At 50.7% G+C, this 25,121-nt stretch overlaps 1 protein-coding gene and 1 long non-coding RNA gene across 4 annotated transcripts; one reads left to right on the forward strand and one right to left on the reverse strand.

Annotated features, from left to right (window-relative positions):
- The first annotated feature begins 687 nt into the window (after positions 1-687).
- LOC116573374 lies at positions 688-10,875 on the forward strand. Of its 3 annotated transcripts, none has more exons than XR_004278750.1 (5): positions 688-1,367; positions 6,811-6,889; positions 7,102-7,278; positions 8,344-10,423; positions 10,495-10,875. It is a non-coding gene; the product is annotated as an uncharacterized LOC116573374 (long non-coding RNA). The 3 variants fall into 3 exon arrangements; XR_004278751.1 differs by lacking the exon at positions 688-1,367 and adding an exon at positions 1,424-1,896; XR_004278749.1 differs by lacking the exon at positions 6,811-6,889 and having other exon boundaries at positions 689-1,367.
- A 226-nt stretch (positions 10,876-11,101) lies between these two features.
- CLRN3 (clarin 3) lies at positions 11,102-23,299 on the reverse strand. The gene is made up of 3 exons (XM_032313460.1): positions 22,856-23,299; positions 16,150-16,329; positions 11,102-12,736 (listed from the first exon to the last, which is right to left on the reverse strand). Exons 1-3 carry the CDS (start codon positions 23,082-23,084, stop codon positions 12,456-12,458), a joined length of 690 nt encoding a protein of 229 aa, XP_032169351.1. The 5' UTR covers positions 23,085-23,299; the 3' UTR covers positions 11,102-12,455.
- Positions 23,300-25,121: the final 1,822 nt, after the last annotated feature.

The following is a 25,121-nucleotide window of genomic DNA, read 5'->3' on the forward strand; positions in this document are numbered from 1 at the left end:
TGTGAGATTTGGCCAAAGAAGCTTGCTGGGAAACTAGGGAATGGAAGTTGGGTTTGTAACACGGAGATGCACCGATAACATCGGCCCTGGCCACCCTGGCTCTTTGACCTTGGGTAGCTCAGGTGCGACCTCTTTCACACCAGTTTGCTCATCCGTCCAGTGGAGGTAGAGGTGGCCCAGTCTCACAGAGCTCTCGCGGTGGTTAAGAAAGGGAAGCAAGGGGCATGGGGCACCTGCCCAGTGAGCCCAAGAAGAGCGGAAGGGAATCCATGCTCGCGGTTGCCTCAGGATGAGGGCAGTGCAGGCCGGGAGGGACAGAAAGCAGATTTCTACGTGTTTAGCAATATTTTGTTTCTTTTATGTGAAAACGTTGGAGGAGAATATTGTAGACTTTTAAGTAGCTTTGTTGGAGATAAAATTTACATACCGTTCAACCCATGAATGCGCTCAATTCAGTGATTTTAATTAATGAATTTATTTATGCATCCGATTTTATTTATTTATTTGAGAGCGAGAGAGAGAGAGCACAGGTGGGGTGGAGAGAGAAGCAGACTCCCCAGTGAGCAGGGAGCCCGATGCGGGACTCCATCCAAGGACCCTGGGATCATGACCTGAGCTGAAGGCAGACGCTGAACTGACTGAGCCCCCCTGGGCACCCCAGTTCGGTGGTTTTTCGTCTGTTCCCAGAGAGGCGCAACCATCACCACGGTCGATTTTAGGACAGTCCCACGTCCTCAGCAAGAGCCCTGCCCCTTCAGCAGTCGCTGCCCGGTTCTCCCACTCCCCTTCTCGGCTCTAAGCAAGCCCTTTCTGCTGTTCCCGATTTCCCGATTCTGGACATCTCACAGGAGTGGAATTACAGCATCTGCGGGCTTTGGTGTCTGGCTTGTTTCTCCGAGCAGCGTGTTTTTATCACCCATCCTCGTCGTATGCAGCTTCAGAAATCCCTTCCGTTCTATGGCCCTGGGCACATTCCATTGTGTGGCTGGTGACATTGTTTATATGTTCGTCACCCGACGGACAGTTAGACGTTTCCTCTGTCTGGCTTCGACAAAGGATGCTGCACGGACATGCACATACGAGTCTCCACGTGGACGTGGGCTTTCAGTTCTCGGGGGTGGCCGTCCAGCCGGGCTTGCTGGCTAGTGTGTGACTCTCTTGCATTGTCTGAGCAGCTGCCGGACTGTTTCTCGAAGTGGCTGCCCCGTTTGGCGTTCCCACTGGCAGCGCCTACAGATTCCGACCCTTCCGCATCCTCTCCAGCTCCGCCTGCTGTCTGGCCCTTGGATTCCAGCCCGACGAGGGGGTATGAAGTGGTATTTCACGGTGGTTTTGGTTTGCGTCTTCCTGGGGACGAGTGATGTCAGGTAAAGTCTTCTAACATCTTGAATTCGAAGTGGTGGGAGCAGGGGCACTGGGCACATGTATTGTCTGTATCGTCTGTGTGTCTGTGTGTCTGTGTGTCTGAAACTGGCTTGCTTACGCTCTGCTTCACAGAGGGCTTCTGCCTTGCCTTGCCCCGAAAAGCGGAATGATGCACTGCCCGTGGAGAAGCTGGGGTGTGAGCCGGTTCCCCACATTGCCCTGGTTCCTCCTCACGCGGGGAGGAAGCTCAGTGAGGGCCCTGCAGGGCCCAGGAGCACCTGTGGCTGCGTCTCTGCCCTGCTTCCCACCCCCAGCCCCGCCGGCCCCACGGCCTGCCCCAAACCACAGGCGTGGAGGGAGGGAGGGCCCTCTGGAGGTCGGTCTTCGGCCATCAGGACTCAGCGCTATGGTTTTCCACCTTCCTCCGTCGGCCCCTCCTTGGGCCCCCAACGGCCCTCAGAGCCCTGCCCCACCTGGCCCTGCGTCCAGCCCTCTCCTCCCTCCTTCCTCCCGACGGAGACCCTTCTGGAAGTGAGTCAGCGGCGGGGAGGGCTGGGGCTGATTCACGTGGGAGCCGCAGTGCTTTCTCAGGACTGTGTACGCTGCTAACAATAGGCCTGCCGCGTCAGGGGCTGGCCATGGGCCAGGCCTCCCCAGGGACCGCCCCATGGAGCCTTGTACAACGTACAACGGTCTGAGGAGGGCCTGCTCGTAGCCCCTCTTCCCAGATGAAGAGATAGGGCCAGCACGAGGGGACCCTGGGGCATCCCTTGGGGACCTCCCAGGGATGTGGCTGGGACACAGGCTCTCGAGGACAGAACCAGGCTCACCCTCAGGGCTGCAGAGCCCCAAATTCCAGATGGTCCGCACCCGACTCTCCTGCTCCCTGTGTGTGAGTGCCAAAGCTGGCAAAAACACTTAGAAAAAAACCTCTTGTTTCTCTTCATTATGTGTATTTATTTGTTCCAAAGAACACTCTTGGCCCCACTGTCTGCCTTCAGCTGGACAACGGCCATCACCTCCCACCTGAGGTGCCTCAGCGGGGACAGAGGACACGGGCTGCAGACCCCCCCCGAGAACAGCGCAAGGCCTGCTGTTCCAGCTGCCTGGGAGTGGGACTTCTGTGGGCCCTGGGGTTCCGTCTGTCCACGTGTGGGAGGCAGAGTGACGGCCGTCCCTGGACACTTTCCCAGTCACCTGGAGCTGATATGTTATCTCGGGGAGGTGCGGTGAGTGCTGGCCAGGCAGGTCCTACGAGGAGAGCGTTGGCCCACACTGCTACCTTCCCCCGAGTCCCCACACAGGAGGGACGCGTGGGCACTGTGGGCCCCTCCCGTGGAGAGCCAGACGCCAGTGTCACCACCAGGGACAGCCAAGCTATAGCTGCTCCTCCAGCCCGGTCTCCTACTGACTCCGGTGGAAGGGCATCAGAGCATCAGACATCTGGGTGAAGTTAGGCCGATTGTGGTCGTCCTAAAGTACAGGTGACAGTACTTGGACAGTAAGTCTTAGGCAAGGAAGCAGGACTGTTCCTCAGAGCAGAAGTTCCCAGGGATAAGCAGCACATGGACTGACGGGCTTTCTGCGCACCTCTGCTCAGCACATTGCTAAGGTGACTTGCAGTAGTCACGATGAACGGAAAATGCTTCCCCTGCCACCACCCTTGGTATCTTGGTCCTACAAAAATTGTGGCTCTCTCTCCTCATGTCTAGCTGGTCATGATCAAGATTCCAGTCTCCTTTGGAAGCTCTTGCTGGATTTCCTTTCTTCCCACGTTGGGCTCAGGCAGGTACAAGCCCTGTGCTCTGCCCTCCTCACATGCTCACAGCTCGAACAATGGTCTTTGAAAGGCTTTATCTCTCTTCTCCTGACCTGGGCACCAGCTGCCCTGCCTGAACCTGGGCTGAGTCATGGGGACAGATAATAGCAGCCAGGTGTCTTCTAAGTGACTCAGGGGAGTACGTGCCAGGCTCCAGAGCTAGCATATGCTGCTGACCGTCTACCTGCACGGACTGTTCTTTTTCCTTCTTCGCTACAATCTGTCCTCACTTGGAGGATACGCACCTGGGCTTAGCTCCTTGCCTCTACCCTCCACCCCAGTCAAGGGTCACAGGCAAGTTCAGTGCTTTCCTGCACCTGCTGCTACTTACCTATCGGTGTTGATGGAATATAGTTACCTCTGAGCCTGCCTTCTGCTCAAGCTCCCCGTGGCTCCTTCGGTGAGCGGTGACCACAGCCCCCGTGGTCAACTAAGGTTGCTGCCACCAAGTGCGGCAGACTCAGGGGCTGGAAGAGTGGACACTGGCTTCGCACAGCTGGAGGCTGAGATGTCCAAGTTCAAGGGGCCAAAAGACTCCGAACCCAACCCAGATTCATTAAAAATATTTTCTGCCTTTTGAGGAGTCCCTAAAACGATCCTTTCTTTGTTTTCTTCATTTCCTGCATTTAAAGATAGAAATAAAGGAGATTATGGATTACCTTGACCTAAAACGAAGCTTACAGAAGCCAGAGGCTTCAGACAACATCCTGAAAGAAGATTTCCCTCAAGTTCCAATGAAAATCTCAGGCTAGAAGGTCTTTGGGTGAACCTCCCAGAGGAATCATCCGCTCCAACAGAAACTGGCTTGTGATTTTAAAGCCTAAAATCAGGTTCCACATGTGAGGCACGGCTGATTTCTACATCACCCCATCACTCCGGACGCTTCCCATTAATTCCAGGCAGGTTCTTTAAGACAAAGGAGTGTTGACTGTAAATACTTTGCAACAATATGAATTTTTGTAAAAACATCCCAAAGCCCTCAAAAAGAAAGTTAATTCTACTTTACAGAGCACAGCCTTGGGCTGGTAAACACACAGGGACTGACAATGTCATGGAGTGAACCCACCCGATGGCGGCCAGGCCCCACAGACTGGACGCACCCAGACCAATTGGAGATGTTGACTTCACGTTTCTGTGTTGAAGTAATGAGCTGTTTTTCTCTAAATCAATGGGCAACTCTTCAACGCTTTTGGAGATCTAATCTCCAGGTCATCAGACTAACTTGGATTCTTGACTGGTCTCCATGGACCACCTTTTAGGGAAGGGGCATTTGCCCAAAGGCTCAAAGACACTTACTTACCCACTGGGATGTGAATAGCAACAAACTAGATAGAAGATTGTCTTAAAGATCCAGAACACTTTCAACTCTCAGATCAGTCTCACACTGAAACCTAATCAATGGAAGACCAAAATCAGGTGTGTGACATGTATCTAATAATTTTAGTCAACTCACTTGTTATCGAATGGCAAAGTTTTGATGGGGAATATCTACAGAGGCAGTTCTCGAAGAGTGGTCCCAGACTCCTGGTGGTTCCTGAGATTCCTGCGTGGGGTCTATGAGGTCAGAACCATTTTTTGAGATAATATTAAGACGTTATTTGCCATTTCTTTTTTAAACTGGGTTGATACTCGAGCTGATGGTAGAAAAGCAGTGGTGGGTCAAATTGCTTACACCTCAGCCCAAATCAAGGTGTGTGCATCCAACTGCACTGGAATCTCTGTGTGCGTTATGTGTGATTTGTTGAATTGCGAGCTCTGCTGCCTTTTCCATGGAACTCCATTTTTGTTTGGATGAATGACTAACAAACTGTGGTTATTCAGCATTGCGTACTTGGCAACATTTTCTCCAAAATGAATAAAGGGAGTCTGTCACTTCAAGGAAAACAACTGACAGTATTTGTTGCCAATGATAAAATTTGAGCTTTCAAGTAAGGATGGGAATTTTGGAAAACTCGGAATATCTGCCAAGCTGAACTCACTAACTCCCCAATACTTACAGATTTTTCTGATGAAATTGGCGGCAGCATTTATAAAAGTGATTTTTCCATGTTTATAATGAATTTATCAACTTTTGGAAGATCCACGTAATTCAGTGAATGGTATTTTTTAAGTGATCACTATTTGGTGTTAAAAAGTCATGCATGGCTGAGTGGTTCTTTCATAGCACAAGAGACCAATGTTTGCATGTAACAGAGAAGGAAAATTTTGCTCATGTGGTTTCAGATTTTACATCACAACTGACTTTGAAGCAATGACCTTTTATCGAGTTTTGGTGTAGTATCCAAAAAGGATATCTGTGGTTTTCTAAAAAGACCATTAAAATACTCCTCCCTTCTCCGACTATATCTCTATGTGTGCTCGGGTTCAAAATAACTCGTCATGACAGATGGAAGAAAGAGCAGACATTAGAATCTAGCTGTCTTCTTCTTATTAAGCCAAATACTGATGAAATTCATGCTTTTTGTTTTAAAATTTTTCACATTTTTCATTAAAATACATTAGCATATAATGTGTTTATTGATTCTATTTTTCTCCTCCTAAAGATTTTATTTAGTTGAGAGAAAGAGTGCGAGGGAGAGAGTATAAGTGCAGGGAGGGAGAGGGAGAAGCCGCCTTCCTGCTGAGCAGGGAACCCGGCACTGAGCGTGATCCCGGGACGCCAGGATCATGACCCGATCTGAAGGCAGATGCTTAACCAGCTGAACCACCCAGGCATCCCTGTTTATTGATTTTTAAATAAATAAATATTTTTGTGAATACTTATAATAATTTTAATTTCTAATGTAAATATTGGCAGAATCAACCCAAGCAAACAAAAGCTTTTCAGGGTCTTCAATGCCACCAACCTATACAACCCTCTCCAGAGACGATGCTTCACCTAACTTGCTGCCAAAACTCTGTGCAAGTTTGTATTTGATTGGACATGTCCATGAGGGACACATTTTCGTGGAGGCATTAAGCTGGATACTTGACATTGGGTGACACTGGACTTGGCTGTTTCTAAGTTGGTGTGGCATTAATTGACTTGGTCAGAGAGGAGCTATGAAGGGCTTGCCAAGAAGCTGCATTTCGAGCTGGCCGTGAGATGTCCGTGGGTTGGGATGCTCAGTAAAAAGCCAGGGAGCTCCCAGAGGGATGACCCTGGAGTTTCTCAACAGCACATGTACCACTAGCTCTTGGTGTCTAAGCAAAAGTGAAAAATGAAGGAAGAGTCTGGAAAACAAACTCTCTTTTTTTTTGTTGTTGTTTTTGTTGTTCAAAGATCCCCTCCTCTGGAGCGTAAAATGAGCTTCTCACATCCTGTCAATTGTTGTTCATTCATTTATTCATTGTTTTTGTTAGGCAAAAGCTGAAAAGGACAAGCACACTGGGAAGGACAGTGAGATCCCCACCGCGTAGGCTCATTATGTCCCTTGCGGAATGGAGCATTCGTGAAACTAAAATTTTACAGGAACATCCTCTGGGGCACACCTGTTCTAGGTGTCCTCCATATTTGAAAACTTGACCCGACCACATTTGGTGTTTTTATAAGTGTGTCTTTAAAAAATCAACTCCATGAAATAAAAAGGAAAATAAATTAGAGGTTCCTAAATCTTTTTCTACCCATGTTATTTTTATTTTTCCAGTGAGGAAGCAGAGACGAAGTGGTGCCTTAGCTCACCATGTTCCGGCTCCCCCGACTCCTCCATGGCACTGGCAGCTTGGGTTAGATCCCTTCCAAAGTCTGTTGCTGTCCTTGCTCAAGGTCACAGAGTGTGGAGAGGAGCGAAGGCCATGACTTTCTCAGGGAAGCCTTCTGGTCTCCATCGGGATGCTCCCACAGCACTCAGAGCTTCTGCTTCGAAAGCCACCTTGTGATGGCACACTTGTCCGTCTGTCCAGCGGCACTGAAGCTCCAAACCCATCATGCCTTGCAGGGTCCTGAGCTCCTGCTCCGTGTCTTACGTCAACAAAACCTTCAGTAAATATCTGTGCGCTGCGTCTTCACTAAAACCTCCATCTGTTAACACAGAAGCATGTTCTGTACTATCCTGCCCGCCTTCAACAGAATCCTTAATCCTTGCTCACAATGGTGATGGAGCCATCAGCAAGAGGTGAGTCTTACCGTAACTACATCAAGGTTACACGCAGTGTGTAGTGAAAATGGTTAAATTTTTTGTCAAAAGGTGAATGATTACCCAATTAAACACTTGGAGAATCCAGCAGACTCGGTCACCCTAAATGCCACACGTCTGGGGGACGCCCAGTGGAGGCCAAGCTCTAATGGTGGGAGGTGCACTTGAGACTTCTTGCAGCCTTTCCCTGCGCAGGCGCGGCGCCCCTGTAAGATGACTGGTCCCAGCCACGTGCGCCTCTCGGGAGACCTGGGCTGAGGCTCCAGGATGCAGTTTCTGCCCGGCCTCTCCCAGTTGCCTAAAAAATGGGATTAATTATAAACCAACCCATGCGTCTGTTGTGAGGATCCAGTGGAGCCTTGTGGAGAGCCTTTGGGGGAGGGCACGCTGGGAGATAGTCACGCTGACGGTCATGTTGCTGCGGCTGCTGCTCCTGCAGACCCCAGAGCCCCTGACCCAGTCTTCCCTGAGCCCCACCTTGCTGTGTGGAACTAGAGAGTCTGCACCCCCCGCCCCCTTCTGCAAGAGTGACTTGCCGGTTGAACACTTTGTTGAAGTAGCGTGCTGCCGCATAACCCGACCAGCAGAGCATTTCACAGAGGGTCAAGGTTAAACTTTAAAGTCGAGCCCTCTTGGTGAGGAGCGAGGTGGGCGGTAGGAGGAGCCTTCTTTTTCAAGCAGCGTCTTTAAAACTCTGAGTCATAAAAGGAAATGCACTTCTACCTGAATTTTTCTTTCTGACGAAACAATGAAAGCTTTTGGAAAGCGGACCCGAAGGCCGGCGCAAACATGGGTGCCTTGTGGCCCTAGTAGGAGGCTGTCGGACATTCTGCTGGCATGATTCATTTTCAGTCACTGGGCTGGGTGAGAACAGGCCGCGGGAAGAGCATGGGGAACAGACACAGAATGTGGGCGTTCTTGGGGCTTCCCGCTCCGGGCATGCCATGTGTCAGGCTTCCTACGTCTCAGTTCCTCCTTGAGCACAGCTGTAGGAGTCCATGACCCTGGTCATCATGAGTAAATTGAACCTCTTTCTATTTTTAGGAGCACAAAGTCCCTTGGCTGCAGGATGTGCTGGCTTCTCTGGGCGTGTCCTGTCCCCCCACAGCCCACCCTCCCCAGCTGGGGTTAGCGCCCAGCCCTGCCGAAGGTTCGCGCCCTGTGCTGGAGCCAGCCAGCCACTCCTTTGGGTTCTGAGCCAATCAGACCCACCGTGGGACTCACACATGCAAAGAAACGTGCTGGGCACACCCAGGAGGCCCGTTTCTGTGGGAACCACACTGCTTTCCCACTGTTGTCCCTGTGGGCACCCCCCCAACACCCACCACCCTGCACGCCTGGGCCACCAGCCTGATGCGAACAAAGCTCATGCAACTGAGTTAAATACAGGCCAAAAAGAAGAGGTGTCCGGGGCCTGCTTTGACCTCTGCTTTGCCACCTGCCGGCCTCGGACGCTTGGTCAAGTTTCTTAACTTCCCTGGGTCTGCGTTGTTTGTTGCTTCCTCACTGACAGAGTAAGAGAGTCGTGGGGCCTGCAGTAGCTCAGGGAGGCAGCGTGAGCTCCCCTCCAGACGTGATGGTGGCACTTACGTACTGAAGGGTCCGCGACGGAGGAGGACGGCCGCGAGGTCTCGGGCCCCGGGAGCCCTTTGCATACCTTGTCAGATCCCTTGCCTCAACCTGAGAGCCAGTCCTGCTTTTGTCAGCCCCTCTCACGGATGATTAGGATGACGCTCTCGGAGGTTAAGTACCTTCCCCACCGCCGGCAGCCGGCCTCCAGCATTCCCTCTCCGTCCTACTCCGAAGGTCATTTCTATTACTTGTGTTTTATTTTTTAGTCATGAGAAAACAAACAGAAGTTCAGAAGGGGCCGCGACGGGGCTGGCCCTGGAGGACGGGGAACAGGGCTGTGATGGAGGGATCCGCCTTCCACACCCCCGGCCGAAGGGTTTATCTGCCCGCTGCTCCCCCGGCAGGGTGAGGGGTGCTGGGTGCCAGGGTCAGGAAGGCAAAGTGTGGGGTTCAGGGACCAAGGTCTCTCCGGGCTGCAGTTTCAGAAATCAGAAAGGCTCCTGCCTCTGAACCGTCCGTCCCCACACGCGACGTGCCCACGTCCTTATTCAGGCTGTTTTCAGAAAGACGTTGGACCAGGCAGCTAAGAACCCGGCTCCCAGTCTGCACTCGGTGGCGGGTTTCACTGAAGGAGCACCATGGTCCCCGGCGGACAAGGCACAGGCAGGAAGACCTGCTCCGGAGTGTTGCTTGGTGCCTGCCTGCCCTTTGCAGCATCTGCGGGCTTGCAGGACTTCCAAGAGCACGAGCAGCCCCCGGGGGCAGAAGGCCGCTGATTGGTCTACCTCGTTGGCCCTGGGTCACTCACAGGAGTACCACGACTGTACAGCCGTGTGGGGCCGGCTGTTGAATCGCCATGGAGACCCCGAAAAATGTCACATCCGAGGAGACAACGCTTCCTGCCTTGCTTCATCCACAGGGTATTTTGAGGTGACCAAATCAAATGACCATAGTGGCAGCAGAGCTTACCTGGAGGGTATCCCTGTTTCCCGTCGGGCTTTGCCAACATCAGCTCACGGGGGTGGGGCATTAACCACATGGACATGAGTGTAGAGAATGACTTTCTCCAGAATCATCATCATAGACCCTGTGTTCTTGCAAAATCTTAGAGCACAATATTCTATAAGGTTTATTTATTTTGCTAATGTGGATGAACCTTGTCATCCAGCTCATCGTAATAGGGCCACACGGGTTGATTAGTGGGTCATATCATGACTGCTAGAACACTCTAATTCCACAGAACAGTTGGGACTTTGAAAATGGTGTTTTACGTGGTTCCGCTGCAGCAAATGTAATGTACTTCTATGAAGTCACGCCTGCGCGTCTGAGTAGTCTGCCAACTCTGTTCTTCCTTAACAGAATTTCTAAGGAGCGCACACAGTTTCATGACCTTCTACCTTCAGACACAGTAAGAGACAGCTAGGCTCGTCATCCCCAGAACTGTGACACGTACTTCCCTGTAGCTGTTCTGAGTGGTTCCTTAAAGGTCACCTGTGGTATAAGGTTGGAGGCAGTTTGTGCCCTAAAGAAACCGAGGGCCGCTCAGCCTGACGTGAACAATGCTCATGGAACTGAGTTAAAAGCAGGCAAAAAAGAAGAGGTGGCCGGTGTCTTTACTCTGAGACGAGTAAACGTGTTTTCTGTATCTTGTAGTGTCCTTTGCACTAACCCGGGGTGTGAGCCCCGGCCTACTCAGTGATCATTTGCACGGATTGTCACCCATACCCGTTTCTTCTTCTACTACTTTCCCACACTATCAAAATCTGATCCAAAATGCAAACTTCAAAGAACATAAATGTTTTTAGCCTCAAAGGATTTAGAACTATTTTCACTGTTGAGAATCATAATTTTAATAGGTTCCAAGTTTCACAACAAGTTAATTTGTTAGAGTGACCTTGACTTTGGGGTGGGCGGTTAGAGAGGACTGACCTTTCAGAGGATGAGCACAGTCTGGTGACTAAGTCCCTGTTTGATGTGGAATTTAACAGCTGCTCTTGGAATGCCTGTCTTTTTTTTTTTTTTTTTTAAAGATCTTATTTATTTATTTGACAGACAGAGATCACAAGTAGGCCGAGAGGCAGGCAGAGAGAGAGAGAAGAGGAAGCAGGCTCTCCGCGGAGCAGACAGCCCGATGTGGGGCTCGATCCTAGGACCCTGGGATCATGACCTGAGCCGAAGGCAGAGGCTTTAACCCACTGAGCCACCCAGGCGCCCCTGGAATGCCTGTCTTGACTTCTCCACAGTAAGCCCGGCCGCATTAGCACATGGCTAATCACATCAGATGCATTCGGTGGGCGTTTCTTGAATGAAGAATATTAATTCTAAGAAAGATTGTTAAAAAATAGTAGATAAGAAGTTGTGAATCCCAAATAGCTTCATAAAGATCTTTCCGTCCAAAGAGCAGCTGCTTTGTAAGTTACACTAAGAGTATAAATTACACTAAATTTCTGCTCCGTTTGACTTTGGTTCAATCAAGACATGACGGGTCATGATTTCAGAATCCTGTCAATGTTCAACCGGGCTGACTTGTGGGAGAGTCAATCACAAAAGATCCTCAAAGGGACTATCTGGAAGTATATCCTCCCGGCCAAGTAGGTCTAATCCATTCCAGAGGTCTTCAAAATTTTCCTGGTGGCCCACTGAGTTCTTTTGAGTCTGCAAACCAGTCTGACCCACCCGTTCTTAGAGGGCAGCCCAGCATCTGTGATGCTGTGTTCTCCATCTGCCCAGCCTTCACTGCGAACCCGGTGCTCTAGACCTCTGGCAGGACTGGCATTTGCTGATGGCTGATCGACTCCGGCCAACCCTACCATGTCCACAGCAAAGGCTTATTCCTAGAACTCATTGCAACGTTACATTTCCCTTTTGACTATCTCACCATAAAGCTTTTAAACTAAAAATACATTTAGCCTCCCTAGTGTGAAGGCTATAGGCTTATAATTTTTATCTTAAATCTTCTCACTTCCTCCTCTCTTCCATACCAAAATCTGCTCCTTGGAACCTCAAAAATAGGTTTGAAGGTCCTATGTCAGCACTTATACCCACCACTGGGTTTGGATTATGTCAGGAACCAGGGGTCCAAAGGACCAGGGTATTTGTTCCAGACTTTCGCCCACCTTTTGCCTCCAACACCTTGTCCTGGGTAGATGAGTTCAGAGTCTCTCTGTACCTGGAGTCTTCATTCATACAGCGGAATAAAAGTACCTGGTCCCTCCTGAGGAGAAAGAGGTGCTAGGGGCTCACGTGCTCTGAGCTACTTAAAGGCAAGGTATAAGCCACAAACCTTTATTGTCTTAGAGAGTGGGACCAGGTCGGGGGGTTCCATAGCCTTGGGGTCATTCTACCGCGCTGAATGCTGCGTGGACTGGAGAGATTCCCCCTTCATCTTCCCCGCCCCAGTGGGAAGACCCCTTTGCAGGGTGACATCATTTATGGGACGTCATGAGATACAAAACGATCACAAAGTGGCAGTCAACCAGGGCCGCACTTAACCTTGCTGATTGTCCAGACAAGCGAGCCAGTCACCGCCCCAGAGCTGACGTACAATAGAATAGACCTAACAACTAAACAACAAAACGTCAAATTCAGAATAAAATTCCATCTCTCGGAGCACATTCCATGGGCTTTCTCTGCTCCTGCTTTCGCTGGTATCTGGCTTTCTGGTAGAAAACAACGATGACCACGGAGTCAATACTTAGAAGAATGACAGGCAGCGTGAGCCAGAACGAGTACCCGTAGCTGTGGGTCGTTCCTCCGTAGGCGGCCGCCGGATACAATGGGTACAGCGCCCGGGCCAGGTCTTCCGAGAGATGGTTGGATTGTGTGTTCCCCACGAACAGTATCATGGCCACGAAAACGAAGAAAGCTGGAAAGAAGATTCAGTCTCGTAAATTATATGGTGATATCTTTTTTAATGTCACTTTCTTTCTTAAAGAAACCTGTGGGCACATTCTAAAGGAAACTGTGCTCTGTGGGCACGCATGGAATCTCTACACGGGGGTTACGGTTGTCTAGGTATTGGAATACAAAGCAAGTGTAAGACCGGAGCTAGATTCTAGGCACGAACCGCTAAAGACTGAGAGCAGCGTCCGGCCAAGAACAGACATATGGCTCAAGTCCTTATGGCAGGGGATGTGTGAAATGAACTTGAGAATGAGAAGCCAGGAGAATCAAGCTTTCTAGAGAGGACTGGGTGGGTGACAAGGACTCGAAGGACAGAGCACTGCAAGCAGAAGAGACAGTCCATGCAAGACATCCGGGGTGGGGTGGGCTGTGAACTCAGAGCCCCTGGGACCCTGAGACAGGATCTGGCCCCTGGGGAGCCTCTCTGAGGGTCCTGAGCACTGACTACAGAGGAGGAGACCACCCTGGAGAGCCTCAGACACTGATTCAGAGCCTGGACATTCATTCTGCTCACAGTGGAGTGTGGCGTCTAACCAGGAAGGGTCTCTTTGCTAAACTTGTGTGAGAAGCGAACTTGTTAATTGTCTAATTGTCTTCTCTTCCTTTTGTTTATTCTTCCTAATGTCCTCCCCTGGAGAGTGTGTCTTGGTAGTGACTTTGGACAGTCACCTTGGCCCAGCTGGAGAACACAGTTCTGGAGTCAGAGAGAGCCGGGTTCCGCGGATCCAGCCCCACGGCCCTCGGGGCTTCTCTGGACCATATCCCTCCCCTTCCAAAGGGGATCAGCCTTACCAAGGCAAAGGGCAGATTCGAGGTTCGTTGGAATGGGGCTGGGCTAGCAGTGGAGAGGCGGCGGTGGTCAGAGGGCACGGGGTGTTCTCTGAGCTAATGGAATGTTCCAAGACTGATGGAGGGGACGGTTGCCCATCTCTGAGAATATTTACCCACAACTGGAGAGGTATGCTGGGGTCAGCGTGCGGCCATCGCCCGCACCCGGAGACTTTTCCCAATCCTCCAAAGGCCCTGACGTGAGGGCTTTTGTGTGAGGAGAACCCTCCAACTGTCCTTGATGACAGATTTTCGTGTTCAGGATGATGGTTTTACTTCTCGATAATTTGGACGTACAAGAGCCGCTTCCTCTGATGCTTTATGCATCTCTTCCTCCTTAATCATCCTTCATTATGCTCTTGTGAAATTTCTCATAAAAAGCTTAGTCACAAAGGGGCAGGGTGAACACAGGGTTACACACTTTTCTCTGCAGTGGGACGGGCTTGACTTTGATCTGAGTCGGAGGGGCCGCCGCTGACACTTGACCTCAGCCCCTGTGGGAAGCGGCTGCGTCTCCCTGTGGCTTCCCTGGCGCTCTGGGACGGGGGATTTACAGAGGGATAAAGGGGGCTCTTTGGCAGCAGGGGGAGCTCCCGAAGCCTCAGGACACTGTCACCTCTGCTTAACCCCAGAGAGACCACTGGGAAAATCAAGAGACAAGCACCAAAGGGAATCAGAGTGCTGATTGCGTGGGCCAAGATCCAGCCGTACCTGAAGCTGCTGCTTTCTTTAGCTGCTTAATTATATGAGCAAAAATTAAAGTAATCCATTTTTAACCCTGGCAGAGTGCCGAGGAGTCTTGCCTTTGGTTTGACTGAGGTGAGCTATGATCCTAGAAATAGTTTGGGGAGAGGACCTGGCCTTCGGGGGAGGATGTCTGAGTTCGTAACCAAGTCCGTCATCCTGACCTCGGTGCGTCTGGGTGGTCAGAGCATCCCACAGCACTGCTGTGACTGGCCCACCACGGGTCCCCAGTGCACTGGGGGCAGGGGCAGGTTGTTTGTTTTTTCCACCAGGTCATAAAACCACAGGAAGAAAGGAAAGTGCAAGTCATGTATGGATGCGGCTACTCCAGCCTGACACCACCTCCTCAGGCCTAGGAGCCCCGTGCCATGTGGCCAGACCTGCAGTCCCAGGTCCCACCGCTCGCCTGCATGATTGGTGATGAATTGCACCCCTAAAAGTATCCCCCTTTGAGGAGTGAGTGGCACAGACTTTCCTTGATCCCTGCCACCTGGGGCTGGCTCTTGAATCTTCTGCAGAAGGCCAAGTGCTACCTGCTGGGTGCCCCTCCCCCGGGAGCCAGATGTTTCTGCAAGGCCGCACAGAGACTGGGGATCTCTTCCCACCACCTGCCCTGGGCTTGTGCAAGGACGGCCTCTCACAGAAGGACAAGCCGCCCAGAGTTCTGGAGGCTTCCTGACACCTCAATGTCCAGACCACCTTTCCTGTGCTTGAAAGTTCCTGGCCTCCGTTAAAATGCTCTCCCTGGCCCAGACAGGAAGCCACCTCCAGAGGCATTCCATAGGTGGGACAGGTTTCTTCATGTCCTTTCTCAAGCTCAGGTTCTCATGGTGGAGAGCAGGAGAGAGCAGAAGACCTCTGGCTGCCTGGTGAGGGCAGAGGTCCCCCCACTCGGCCACACGTCTGGGCACTCACGGTCGCTGCTGAGCCTCGCGACGTCCCAGGGAGAGCCACACATACTGTGGCCGAAGCTGGGGTCTGCTTCCCACCTGCGCTGCACCCCCACCCCAACCTTGATCAGTGCATGAATAGAGTAAGCTAGCCACACCCTACAGAGTCACCCGGAGCTCACAGGTCACCCACAAGAAGGGTGTTGCCCCAGTTTCTCTAAATGACCTTCTTTGTGGCCCTCTGAGGGACAGTCACAGAGATGTGTCATGTTTGGATTTTAACCCACACTCACTGTTATTTGGAGGTGAGGAGAGTAATTATGTGTGCGTGTATGTGTGTGTGTGTGTGTGTGCATGTGTGTGTGTGCATGTGTGTGTATGTGTATGTGGGCGCATATGTGTGTGTGCATGTGCATATGTGTGTGTGTATGAATGCCGGCATGTGTGTGTGGGTGCATGTGTGCCTGTGTATATGTGTGCGTGTGTGCGCGCACATGTGCGTGTGTATGCGTGTACTTCCACATGCTATGTGCACCCTGATCTGGCGTTAAGAACACAGCAGGAGTTGCCAACAGCGAATGTCTCGTGGAGTTAGGGACATTGCGTTTAACTTCTTACAGTTCCACACTCAACAGCAAGAGAGGTTGTAATTATGCTAACACCCAGCCTGCATGTCACTGCCCGCCTCTCCACAGGGCAGTTAAAACCATTCTATCTCCAAGATGCTTCATAAATGCTGTTGGTTTGCAGACATAAATCCCGGGCCCTGGCACACAACTTGGCAAGTACGAGGTCTGCGTAATCTCCATGGCTCCCCCGGGATCGTGTGCGTTCCCATGTGGGACCGAGCAGCAGAGGGACAGAGACCTAGAGGCCATGCCTGTCAGCAGTGGTGTCCCCAGGGGATACTCACCACCAAGTCCACTCCCGGTGTACACGCCCACAGGCCCCAAGAACGTCTGATAGGGGTTGCTGATGCTGTTGTAGAAGGTGAGCCCGGAGCTGAGCAGCAGCGTGCACAGGCTGAGGACCAGGACCAGGATAACCACCAAATGCAGCGTTCTTTGGGAAGAACTGTTCAGTTTCTCTAGAACTAAAGCAGTGTGTGGTAAGCATGCAGCACAAAGAGCAGACACGAGTGCTAGACCCGAGGGCAATACCATGCCACCCTGGAGTCCCCTGCACTCTCTCTGCCTGGACACTGGGGGTAGGAATTGCAGGAGGCACCTCGCAGGTGTGCGGGGGAACAGGAAGGGGTGGGAACTTGAGGTACTCATTCCTCCTTGAATGTGTGTAACCACAGGACTTCGGGTAACTGACTCTCTACCCCAATTTTAATTTCCCCGAGAAAAGAGGGTACCCTTCCTGATAAGCTGTGGCAGGGCTGGGCACCCCTCCTCTGTGCATTCGGCCTCAGAGGTCTGCCAGCGGACATCACTACTCTTCCCCATGGGTGGTGTTCCTTTGCTCGGAGCACTGCTGTGCTTCCACTCCGGGACACTTACTGAAAACCTGCGATCGAGAGGATCTGGTGCACCCGGAGATTTCGGAGGTGAACCCATTACACAGAAGGCCAGGAAGGAAGGGGGACAAAGACAGCCTTGGGGACAGGCAGATGACCGCTGTGTGTGCCCCTGGGGTGTTGGCCACACTTCCTTTGTCACTTCCCTGGAATCAGAGGACCTAGTGCCCATGTGGCTCAAATGCAGAAGGCGACCCGTGGGTAAACGATCAGAATTCTTCCCAAGCTCAATTCCTCTGAGCTCAAACAGCATTTTATAAAATGTGCCTATTTCTTAAGTGCAAAGGAGCCCCAGGCATGGATACGCACTCGTTCCAGACAGAACACAGATGCCCTGGGCTGGTAGCCGTGAGTTCTAGCGTTTGCCGTCGTCCTGTTTCTAACCACAACCCGCCACCATCCCTACGCATCAGCTTCCTCTGCTCGCTCCTGTGTTTACGACACAAGAGGACCACACGGCAGAGGCATGCTGTCCCCACACTTACCTGTAACCCCAGCCACGCACTTACAAAACATCCCCAAAGGCCGCCGTGTTTTAGGGCAGTAGGCGATTGCCACCACATTAAGTAAACCGTTTACCGCAACGATATACAGCAAAAGTAATCAGGGGTAAAGACTTCAGACTTCACAGTAAGGCCAACAAAGTCACGGGGAACTGTGAGACCTAAGAACCGCGACGGGCCGGGGAGGACGGTAAGAGAAAGTAAAAGCCCCTTCTTTCCATTCCTGTTTCCCAGGTCTCTGGGAGAGAGTGAGGAGCCCCTCCCAGCGCCCCCGCAGAGCCGCTTTAAAGAACAGAAACCAGAAAGGCCAGGGAAGATGGCTTGTTCCAGGGCTTGGGGCTCCTTATCTCTCTCTCACTCTGAACCCGAGTGCTCCAAAAAACGGGGTCCCTGGGAACTGGAAGGGACCCCGGGACGTGGTGTACACCAGGGGAGGACCTGCCAAGCTTGTGCCTGACGCGTGTCCTGGCAGCCAGGGGCCCTCTCTTCGCGAGGGTGGTCCGTTTCATGCCGTGTTGCCTTTGTCATTTAAAAGCTCTTCGCTGGTGTCCTATGGAAGTCATGAGTCACTGAGCTCGACTCCAAAAACCAGCATTTCCCTGTATGCTAGATAACTAAAACTTAAACAGGAAACAAACAAACAAACAAATAAATAAATAAATAAAATATAAAACAGCCCTGCCCACACAAATAAATAAATGAATAAATAAATAAATGCAAGCTCTTCACTGTGCCGGACCCAAACGTGCACGTCTCCCATCTGCCCGGCGTCCTGCCGCTCCGTCGGGAGGAGTTCGGTGCCCCCTCGCGCCGCTCTGCCGCAGCCTCTCTTGTCACTGAAGGGAGGCCTGAACCCCAGCGCGATGAGCAGCCAGCTGGCATCTCCAGAATGCGCTTTGCGAGGCACGATTCCAAAGCTCCTGCCCACCTGTCCCTGGCTCTGTACACACTTGACTCTGACTCCCAGCCCCAAAACACGCGGGCCAGAGCGGCACAGCTCCTCCGCTCGGAGCAGATACCACCTGCACCGGCTTGCTCCCCTCTCCAGGCCTGAGCATCTAGATCCTTCATTCTGATTTTTATTTTTAATCAGCAGTACTCTAGAAGGGGGGCAGATTTCCTGCCGTCGGAGAGGGGACAGCGGGAGGCCACAGGAAGGGAACTGGTGGGAAGAGGAGAGAGCAGGAGACCCCCAGCCGCCCCCTGCAGGCGTGGCCACGCCTCCCTGGGAACCGCCTGGGAGAACACAGAGGCCAGAAGAGGGGAGTGACCAGCCCAGCAACGTGGACCCAATGACGTCACCGCCCTTGGCCCGAGAACACTTTGCTCCTCCGCGAGAGGCACTCCTGGGAGCAAAGTTCAGCTCACAGGGACCCAGCGGTGACTGGACTGTTCACAACGTCTGCTAATGACCCACAGGCTGGCTGGGCCAAGTCCTCAGCACAGCCTTGTGGGCTGCATCCCAAGGAAGAAGTCTGAGAGTTCAACTAAAACTGTGTCCATGCCTGCCACTACCTATGGCCTGGGCAAGGAAGGCTGGGGTCCGGTGGGCCACCTGCCCTCTGGGAACCGCGTGGGCTGGGCGGTTCGGAAGGCCCTGAGCTCAGGCTAAGACTCTTGCTCTTCGGCTGACCGTGCGGATGCCAGGGCGAGGCAGTTCTCTAACGGAGCACACGTCCGTCTTGACACGAGCGGATCATGACCCCAGAGGAGCAAGGAAAAGCCGGAAGCAGGACGCACCTGTCTGACGGTTTCCAGCCCTCACCGTGAGGAAGGACCGCTTCCCATGCCACCCATCCTGTTCCTTCCAGGCCACCCAGGGGGAAAGCTGAAGCTCTACCCAGAAATTTGCTGGGGACCAAATAAACTCTGAGTTTAGCCAATAAGAAATAATTTGGATACTTAACTAGAAAATAGACATTTTGGTGTGGGGAGAATGTCATCTCTGGCATGCCCTGGAGAATATTTCTGCTCTGTACACTTATTAAAAGCTGTAAATGGATGTTTGTTTGCAAAAGGTGAACATTCCACTTTTTCAGAGTAGACCAGAAAGTGAAGATTAGGTTAGGCTTTGTTTTTGACTGTTGGTTAAGACCTAACAGACACGATTTTTCAAAAGGGCGCCCATTTGGAGCCTACTGACTCATACTTTTCTTTGTATTAATGCAACAGTTTATCTTAATTTTAACAGCTGTCTTTTAACATTCTTTTTCAGCATCTGAATCTCCTGCCACACAGTATGACAGCCCCCTCCCAGCTCAGAACTCAGACAATGAAAGCTGGAAATTCAGGGCAAGTTAGCAAGAATGAAACAGAATAAAGCCGCCCTAGCATCTGACAGCTGCTCTCTGCCTACAAAATTAGCAAATACATTCCGTTCTTTCCCCCTTCCTTTTCAGGGCCAAGCGTTGGAATCAGGAAAACCACCTCACAATTGGAACTAATTGCCTGGCTTCTAGCAACCTCAGGAAAGAGGCCATGTCTCCCACAGCTGGGAGGCAGAAGATGTGCTGGGTGCGGTGCTTAGCGTACGGAAATGGGTCATCTGGACATTGGGCTTTCTGTGCCTGGAGAGTTAACCCTTCAGGAGCCGCTTGCCGCAGGGTCTTCCTAGCTCTGGTTTTCCAACAGTCCTCAAACCTAGAGGGAGAGCCGGTGGCTTTGCCGGTGGGTAGGAACCACCTTCCCCTTCTCAAGCATCTGGTCATCAGGGAGCCTGACCTGGTGGAACCCTCCACCCGTGGACCCCAGTACGCCCCCGAGAAGCTGAGCGTTTGAGGTCTTCCAAGAAGTGCCAGGTGGCATGCCCCGCCTCTGGGAAATTTATCTGGGTTCTGTCACAGAGGAGGGGGAGCGCATTTTCCGCCCATTAAACACCATCACCCAGCGTGGTCATGTCTCTGGGGACAGATACTAAGGTGCTCATCCTCGGAAAAGTATAACGCATGTGGGGGGGTAGGGGTGGTGAGCAGGAATACTAAGGAAGAAATAAGCCTCTTTGTCTCCTTGCAACTAGTTGATTTTTGCAACAGATTTACTATTCTAATTAGTGTTATTATTATTTTTTACCTTGGGCCAATAGTGCAATTTTGAGTCCCCTGAGAGCAAGCAGGGTAGGCGGAGAAAAGAGACTGGGGGGGGGCAGGCCGACTGGGCGAAGCCCCTCCCTGCTGTCATAGCGACCTCCACTGTCTGACTTAACTGAGGGGGGCCTTTCTCTAGATTATGGTGATTTACATAATGTAATAAAAAATTATTATTATTATTATTATTTTAAAGGAAGCTATGATGAATTCACCAAGCCCAGGAGCCACGGGCAGTTCCTCCTCGCAGTGTCCCAGCCCCTGCCTCATGGAGCAGCTGCTCCGGGGAAATGTTTTGGACCGAAATTCTATATCCAGAACTTTCGGAGTAGCAAAAGCAAAGTGTTTCCTGGTGGACAAACGGGCTGTAACTTTTTATCTGGATATTAGACAAACCGAGAGGCCACCAGATGAAGCTAGTAGATCTCCTGGTCAGGCTGAGCTGGCCACATAGCTTGGTCACATATGGGAGAGTTTCCTTGCCAGGTCTGATGGATTATCTTCCCTACCGGTGGACCTACTGGCGGCTGGATTCTCTTGGCGTGTTGAAATCAGCCTCGGTCACTTGGTACTGTGCTGTCATCTCAAAATCTATAGCCAAAATCTGCGCAATGTCCTAAGTCTTATTCAGAAATAGAGGAGAACTTTGTGATATTCACGCCTCTTTAGAGGTTTTCATTGTGACCTCATCCTGGGCAAGAAGCTGGTATGTTAATGTCTTAAATGGAAACCTGAATGCATCATTGTTGGGGAAGGAACTTGCATTTATACAGATTTTATTTTGCTGCCAACAATCAGTTTCTGATCGGAGGTGAGCCCCATGCGGTCCCGAGAAACCAGCAGGGCAGCAGTTGGACCTCAGCCTCTGGTTCTGCTCTCCAGGGAGAACATCCACGGGTCTGCAGCTGCTGAACCCAGGGTACACCCAGCTCTAGTTCTGACTTTCCCCTATCCTAGAGAACAGTTAACAAATGTCCCTCATCCAGTGACTGCTAAAACCCTCAGCAGTGAACATCCCCTCGGCTCTGCGGAGCCCTGAGCAGACATCAGCCAAAGCAAGTTGGGGTGCACCCTGTCTGATTGGGGGCGCAGCTTATCTTCTGGACGCTGGGCAGTGACTTCAGAGAGCTGACTGTGGCTCTGCGGTGACGAAGAATAAAAGTAGGGAGCCAGGCAAAGCAAATGCAAATAGTGTGCCTCATTCCTGCTGCCGTATGGCACCGTGGGGCCCACTTGGCCCTGCGCCCCCAGGGTTGCTCTAGGCTACGCCTTTCCCTGCGATCTCCACGCCATCCCCCCCCACACCCAGGGCTTGAGAGCCAGGCTCAGACCTTCCCCGGCCTCCCTGAGCTTTGCTGATACAGGTCACCAGGGCTGTCCCTGAAGCCACGTAGCTCAGATGGGAACCAACTGGTTCCAACCAGACAGCATGAAAATCAGAAACTTCACCGGCTGTTATCTCATAGTTAAATTTTTTTCAGTGTGTCTGGAGGCTCAGGAACTAGTACACATTCTGGTTTTGCAAATGCTCTTCACATACTGAATGTGCGACTCCGTGTTTGAAAGTCTCCGTTTCGGGTTGCTGCAGGGGGAGTCCGCCTCGAATTCCCCGGGAGCCGCGGCATGGCCTGGAGGAGGCGTGTACCGTGACTGCGCGTTACTCGCGGCTGGAGGAGCTGCTGCTTTTGCTGATGTCTAGGAGACAATTTTCATAAGTTGGACATACACCTATGTTGCTCAGGGTTTAAGGCTCAAACTCAAACTGAATACGACATCTTATATGCGGTAGGAAATGATGCACAATTACAAGACAGCAGGAAATGGCTGAGTCACGGCTGATAATTCCTGTCTCTCCGTAGGCAATGCTGCTCCGTGCAGAGTCTATCCCAGGGGCTAAATAATAGACAAATGTTGCTTTTAGGGGCACCTGGGGGGGCTTGGTCAGTTAAGCGTCTGTCTTCGGCTCAGGTCACGGTCCCAGAGTACTGGGATCAAGCCCTGCGTCAGGCTTCCTGTTTGGCGGGGACATCTGGTTCTCCCTCTGCCCCTCACCTGGCTCGTGCTGTCTCTCTCTCTCTCTCTCTCTTTCACATAAATAAATAAAATCTTAAAAAAATAAATAAAAAACTGCAGTCAGTACACCTAAAAATACTGTTCCTACTATCCTCCTATGTTGGATACCATATTCCTGCTAATTATTTTCTTGTCAGTAAACTTGGGAATGCTGCTTCAACAGAGCGTCTGCCAGAATTATCTAGACTGCGGTGCTAACACACACAACCAGAACCGAGGAAGCTAAAAGAATAATGTGGGTGAATTTTCAAAAATTAAAATATATATTCATATTAATTAAATCAATTAAAGTATATGTTCATATCTGTATGCCATCTCAGAGCTTAGGCGGACGTCATTGATTGGAGGAGCTGCTATCTGGCCCAGACAGAGGTTGACCTGAGTCTTACCCCGTTCACGCACTCTCGCTGTACCCCCGCACATTAAGTTCTCATTTACCTCCAAAGTCCTTCTTTGACTCCTCAAGTCCATGACTGAATTCCTGACGACTGTTCCCACGGAAGAGTCCATAGGCAATAACGAGACTACCGTTCGAAGACGAGTCGCTGACGGCGATTCTGCTGCTGACCCATTCTTGGGTCCCAAGCATGGCGCAGACTACGATGAACGCCCCAAAGCATGTGAGAAAGCTCGATAAGAACGTCAGGGTCTTCTTCGCTGTAGGCATCTTCTCAGGAAAGGAGTGGTCCTCTGGTAAACAAAGAAAGCAACAATCTTTTTGTATTATGTTTGGACCTTATCATTTGGAGTCCAGTATTTAGAAAGGGAGTCGAACGGAGTGAACGCTTCTTATAAAATATAAAAACTTGCTCTTCAGGGGACAAAATGCCCCAAGGAACGTTGGACTATGAATACGGTCATAAAGATTTACAGTGGCTGAACTTTGGTCTGGAGCTAGGGGTTGCTGTGGTGACAGCCAACCAGCAGAAACAAGGGGCAGGCGCGGTATTCCTAGGGACTTCCTCAATCACACAATTAATTTATAACTCTATGTCACGTGCCTGCGAAGCACACTCAGCCTTCCATGTCAGGACTAGAATCCCTAAAACATGAAGGAGGTCCTGTCCTCTGACCATTGCAGATGTTGTCGATTCTAGCAGATTCTAGTGGATTCTAGCAGTCAACCACCTAGACTAGCTTTACCTGTTAAAGACGCGACCCTAACAACAGTTCAGAAAGGAATGCTCAGAAGATCAAGACTTTGCTGAAAACGCTGTGAAATGAAATGAGTAAACTTGACCTTACTTTTAGACCTTATGGAGAGGTGCACCTTTCCAATTCCCTCCTCCAAACCAGATTATATTCGCACATTTGATTTGATTTTATTTTTTTAAAGATTTTATTTATTCATTTGACAGAGAGAGACCACAAGTAGGCAGAGAGGCAGGCAGGGAGAGAGGAGGAAGCAGGCTCCCAGCCGAGCAGAGAGCCCAACGTGGGGCTCAATCCCAGGACCCCGAGACCACAACCCGAGCCAATATTTGCACATTTTAAATGATAACTTGGGAGGTACATCTTTATTTGTCCTTAGGGCTCTGATGGACATGGTTCTGAGCATTCTTGCTTTAGGTCTTCATGCTGCCTCTCCTTCCTCCCTGTTGAGTGGCTAATGGTTTATAAGTGGTTCTTTCTGTCTCTCAGAGACAGTCCTCCATTCGGCAAGCACGTCACTTCTCAAGATAGTAAATAGATGTTCACAACTCTTTTGCACTCTTTTTTGAGATTTCATTCTTTGATTATAAAGTAATAGCGTGTATGCACATTTGTGTCCTGTGGTTTCCTTGAATAACATCTACCTTATGTGGGGTGCAATGAGCCCACCATCGGACGTCCCCCTCAGAGGGACTGGACTATGGGCTTCAGGAGGTGCGCCATGTTTGTTTTGCTGAACGGTAGACCCCAGGGTCTGTCCAAGAGCAGAAACCCAGCGAGTACTTATTAAATGAATTATTGGAGACATACAGACCAATGTTCCAATGTCATGGACATGTGTGCTGTTTCGATTTTTTAATTCACAATTTAAAAAAACACATACAAATATCCTTCTACATAACCCTTGTCCATATCTCTGGGTATTTCCTGCCTCGGATTTCTGGGAGTGGGTCAATGCATGTGAACCTTCACTGATGCGGTTGCTAAGTCTTGCTCATCTGCTCTTTAGAAAAATTCGTACCAATTTGACCGCCCACCTTCATGCAGTTGAATGGGCATGCTTTACTCTTTTATTACAACATTGCATATTATTGGGAAAACTGATTTTTTTTTTTTTTTTCCCAAGCAAGTATTTATTCTGACTACATTTTTAAGTAGTTATTTCAGTAGTTTCAGGAGGTCTTTCCTTGGAGTCCATTTTCTTTTCTTTTTCTTTCTTTTTTTTTTAAGATTTTATTTAGTTATTTGTCAGAGAGAGAGAGAGAGGGAGAGAGCAAGCACAGGCAGGGGCAGCGGCAGGCAGAGGGAGAAGCGGGCTTGCCGCTGAGCAGGGAGCCCACTGTGGGCTCTGTGTTTGTGCAAATCTAGAGATGCTTGTTCCTGTATGATTATACAGCCAGGACAGTGACCTGTGTCATCTCCATGTCAGCCTCATTTTGTGGTTTGTATTCCACATATTGGTGGGAGTTTTGTGTGTTTTTTGTTTTTTGGGTTTTTTTATATCTCTAAGGATGCTTTGCTGCCTACCGTTAAAAAGGTCTATGTAGTCAGT

This window comes from Mustela erminea, chromosome 14, assembly GCF_009829155.1.
Source record: "Mustela erminea isolate mMusErm1 chromosome 14, mMusErm1.Pri, whole genome shotgun sequence".
NCBI classification, from domain to species: domain Eukaryota; kingdom Metazoa; phylum Chordata; class Mammalia; order Carnivora; family Mustelidae; genus Mustela; species Mustela erminea.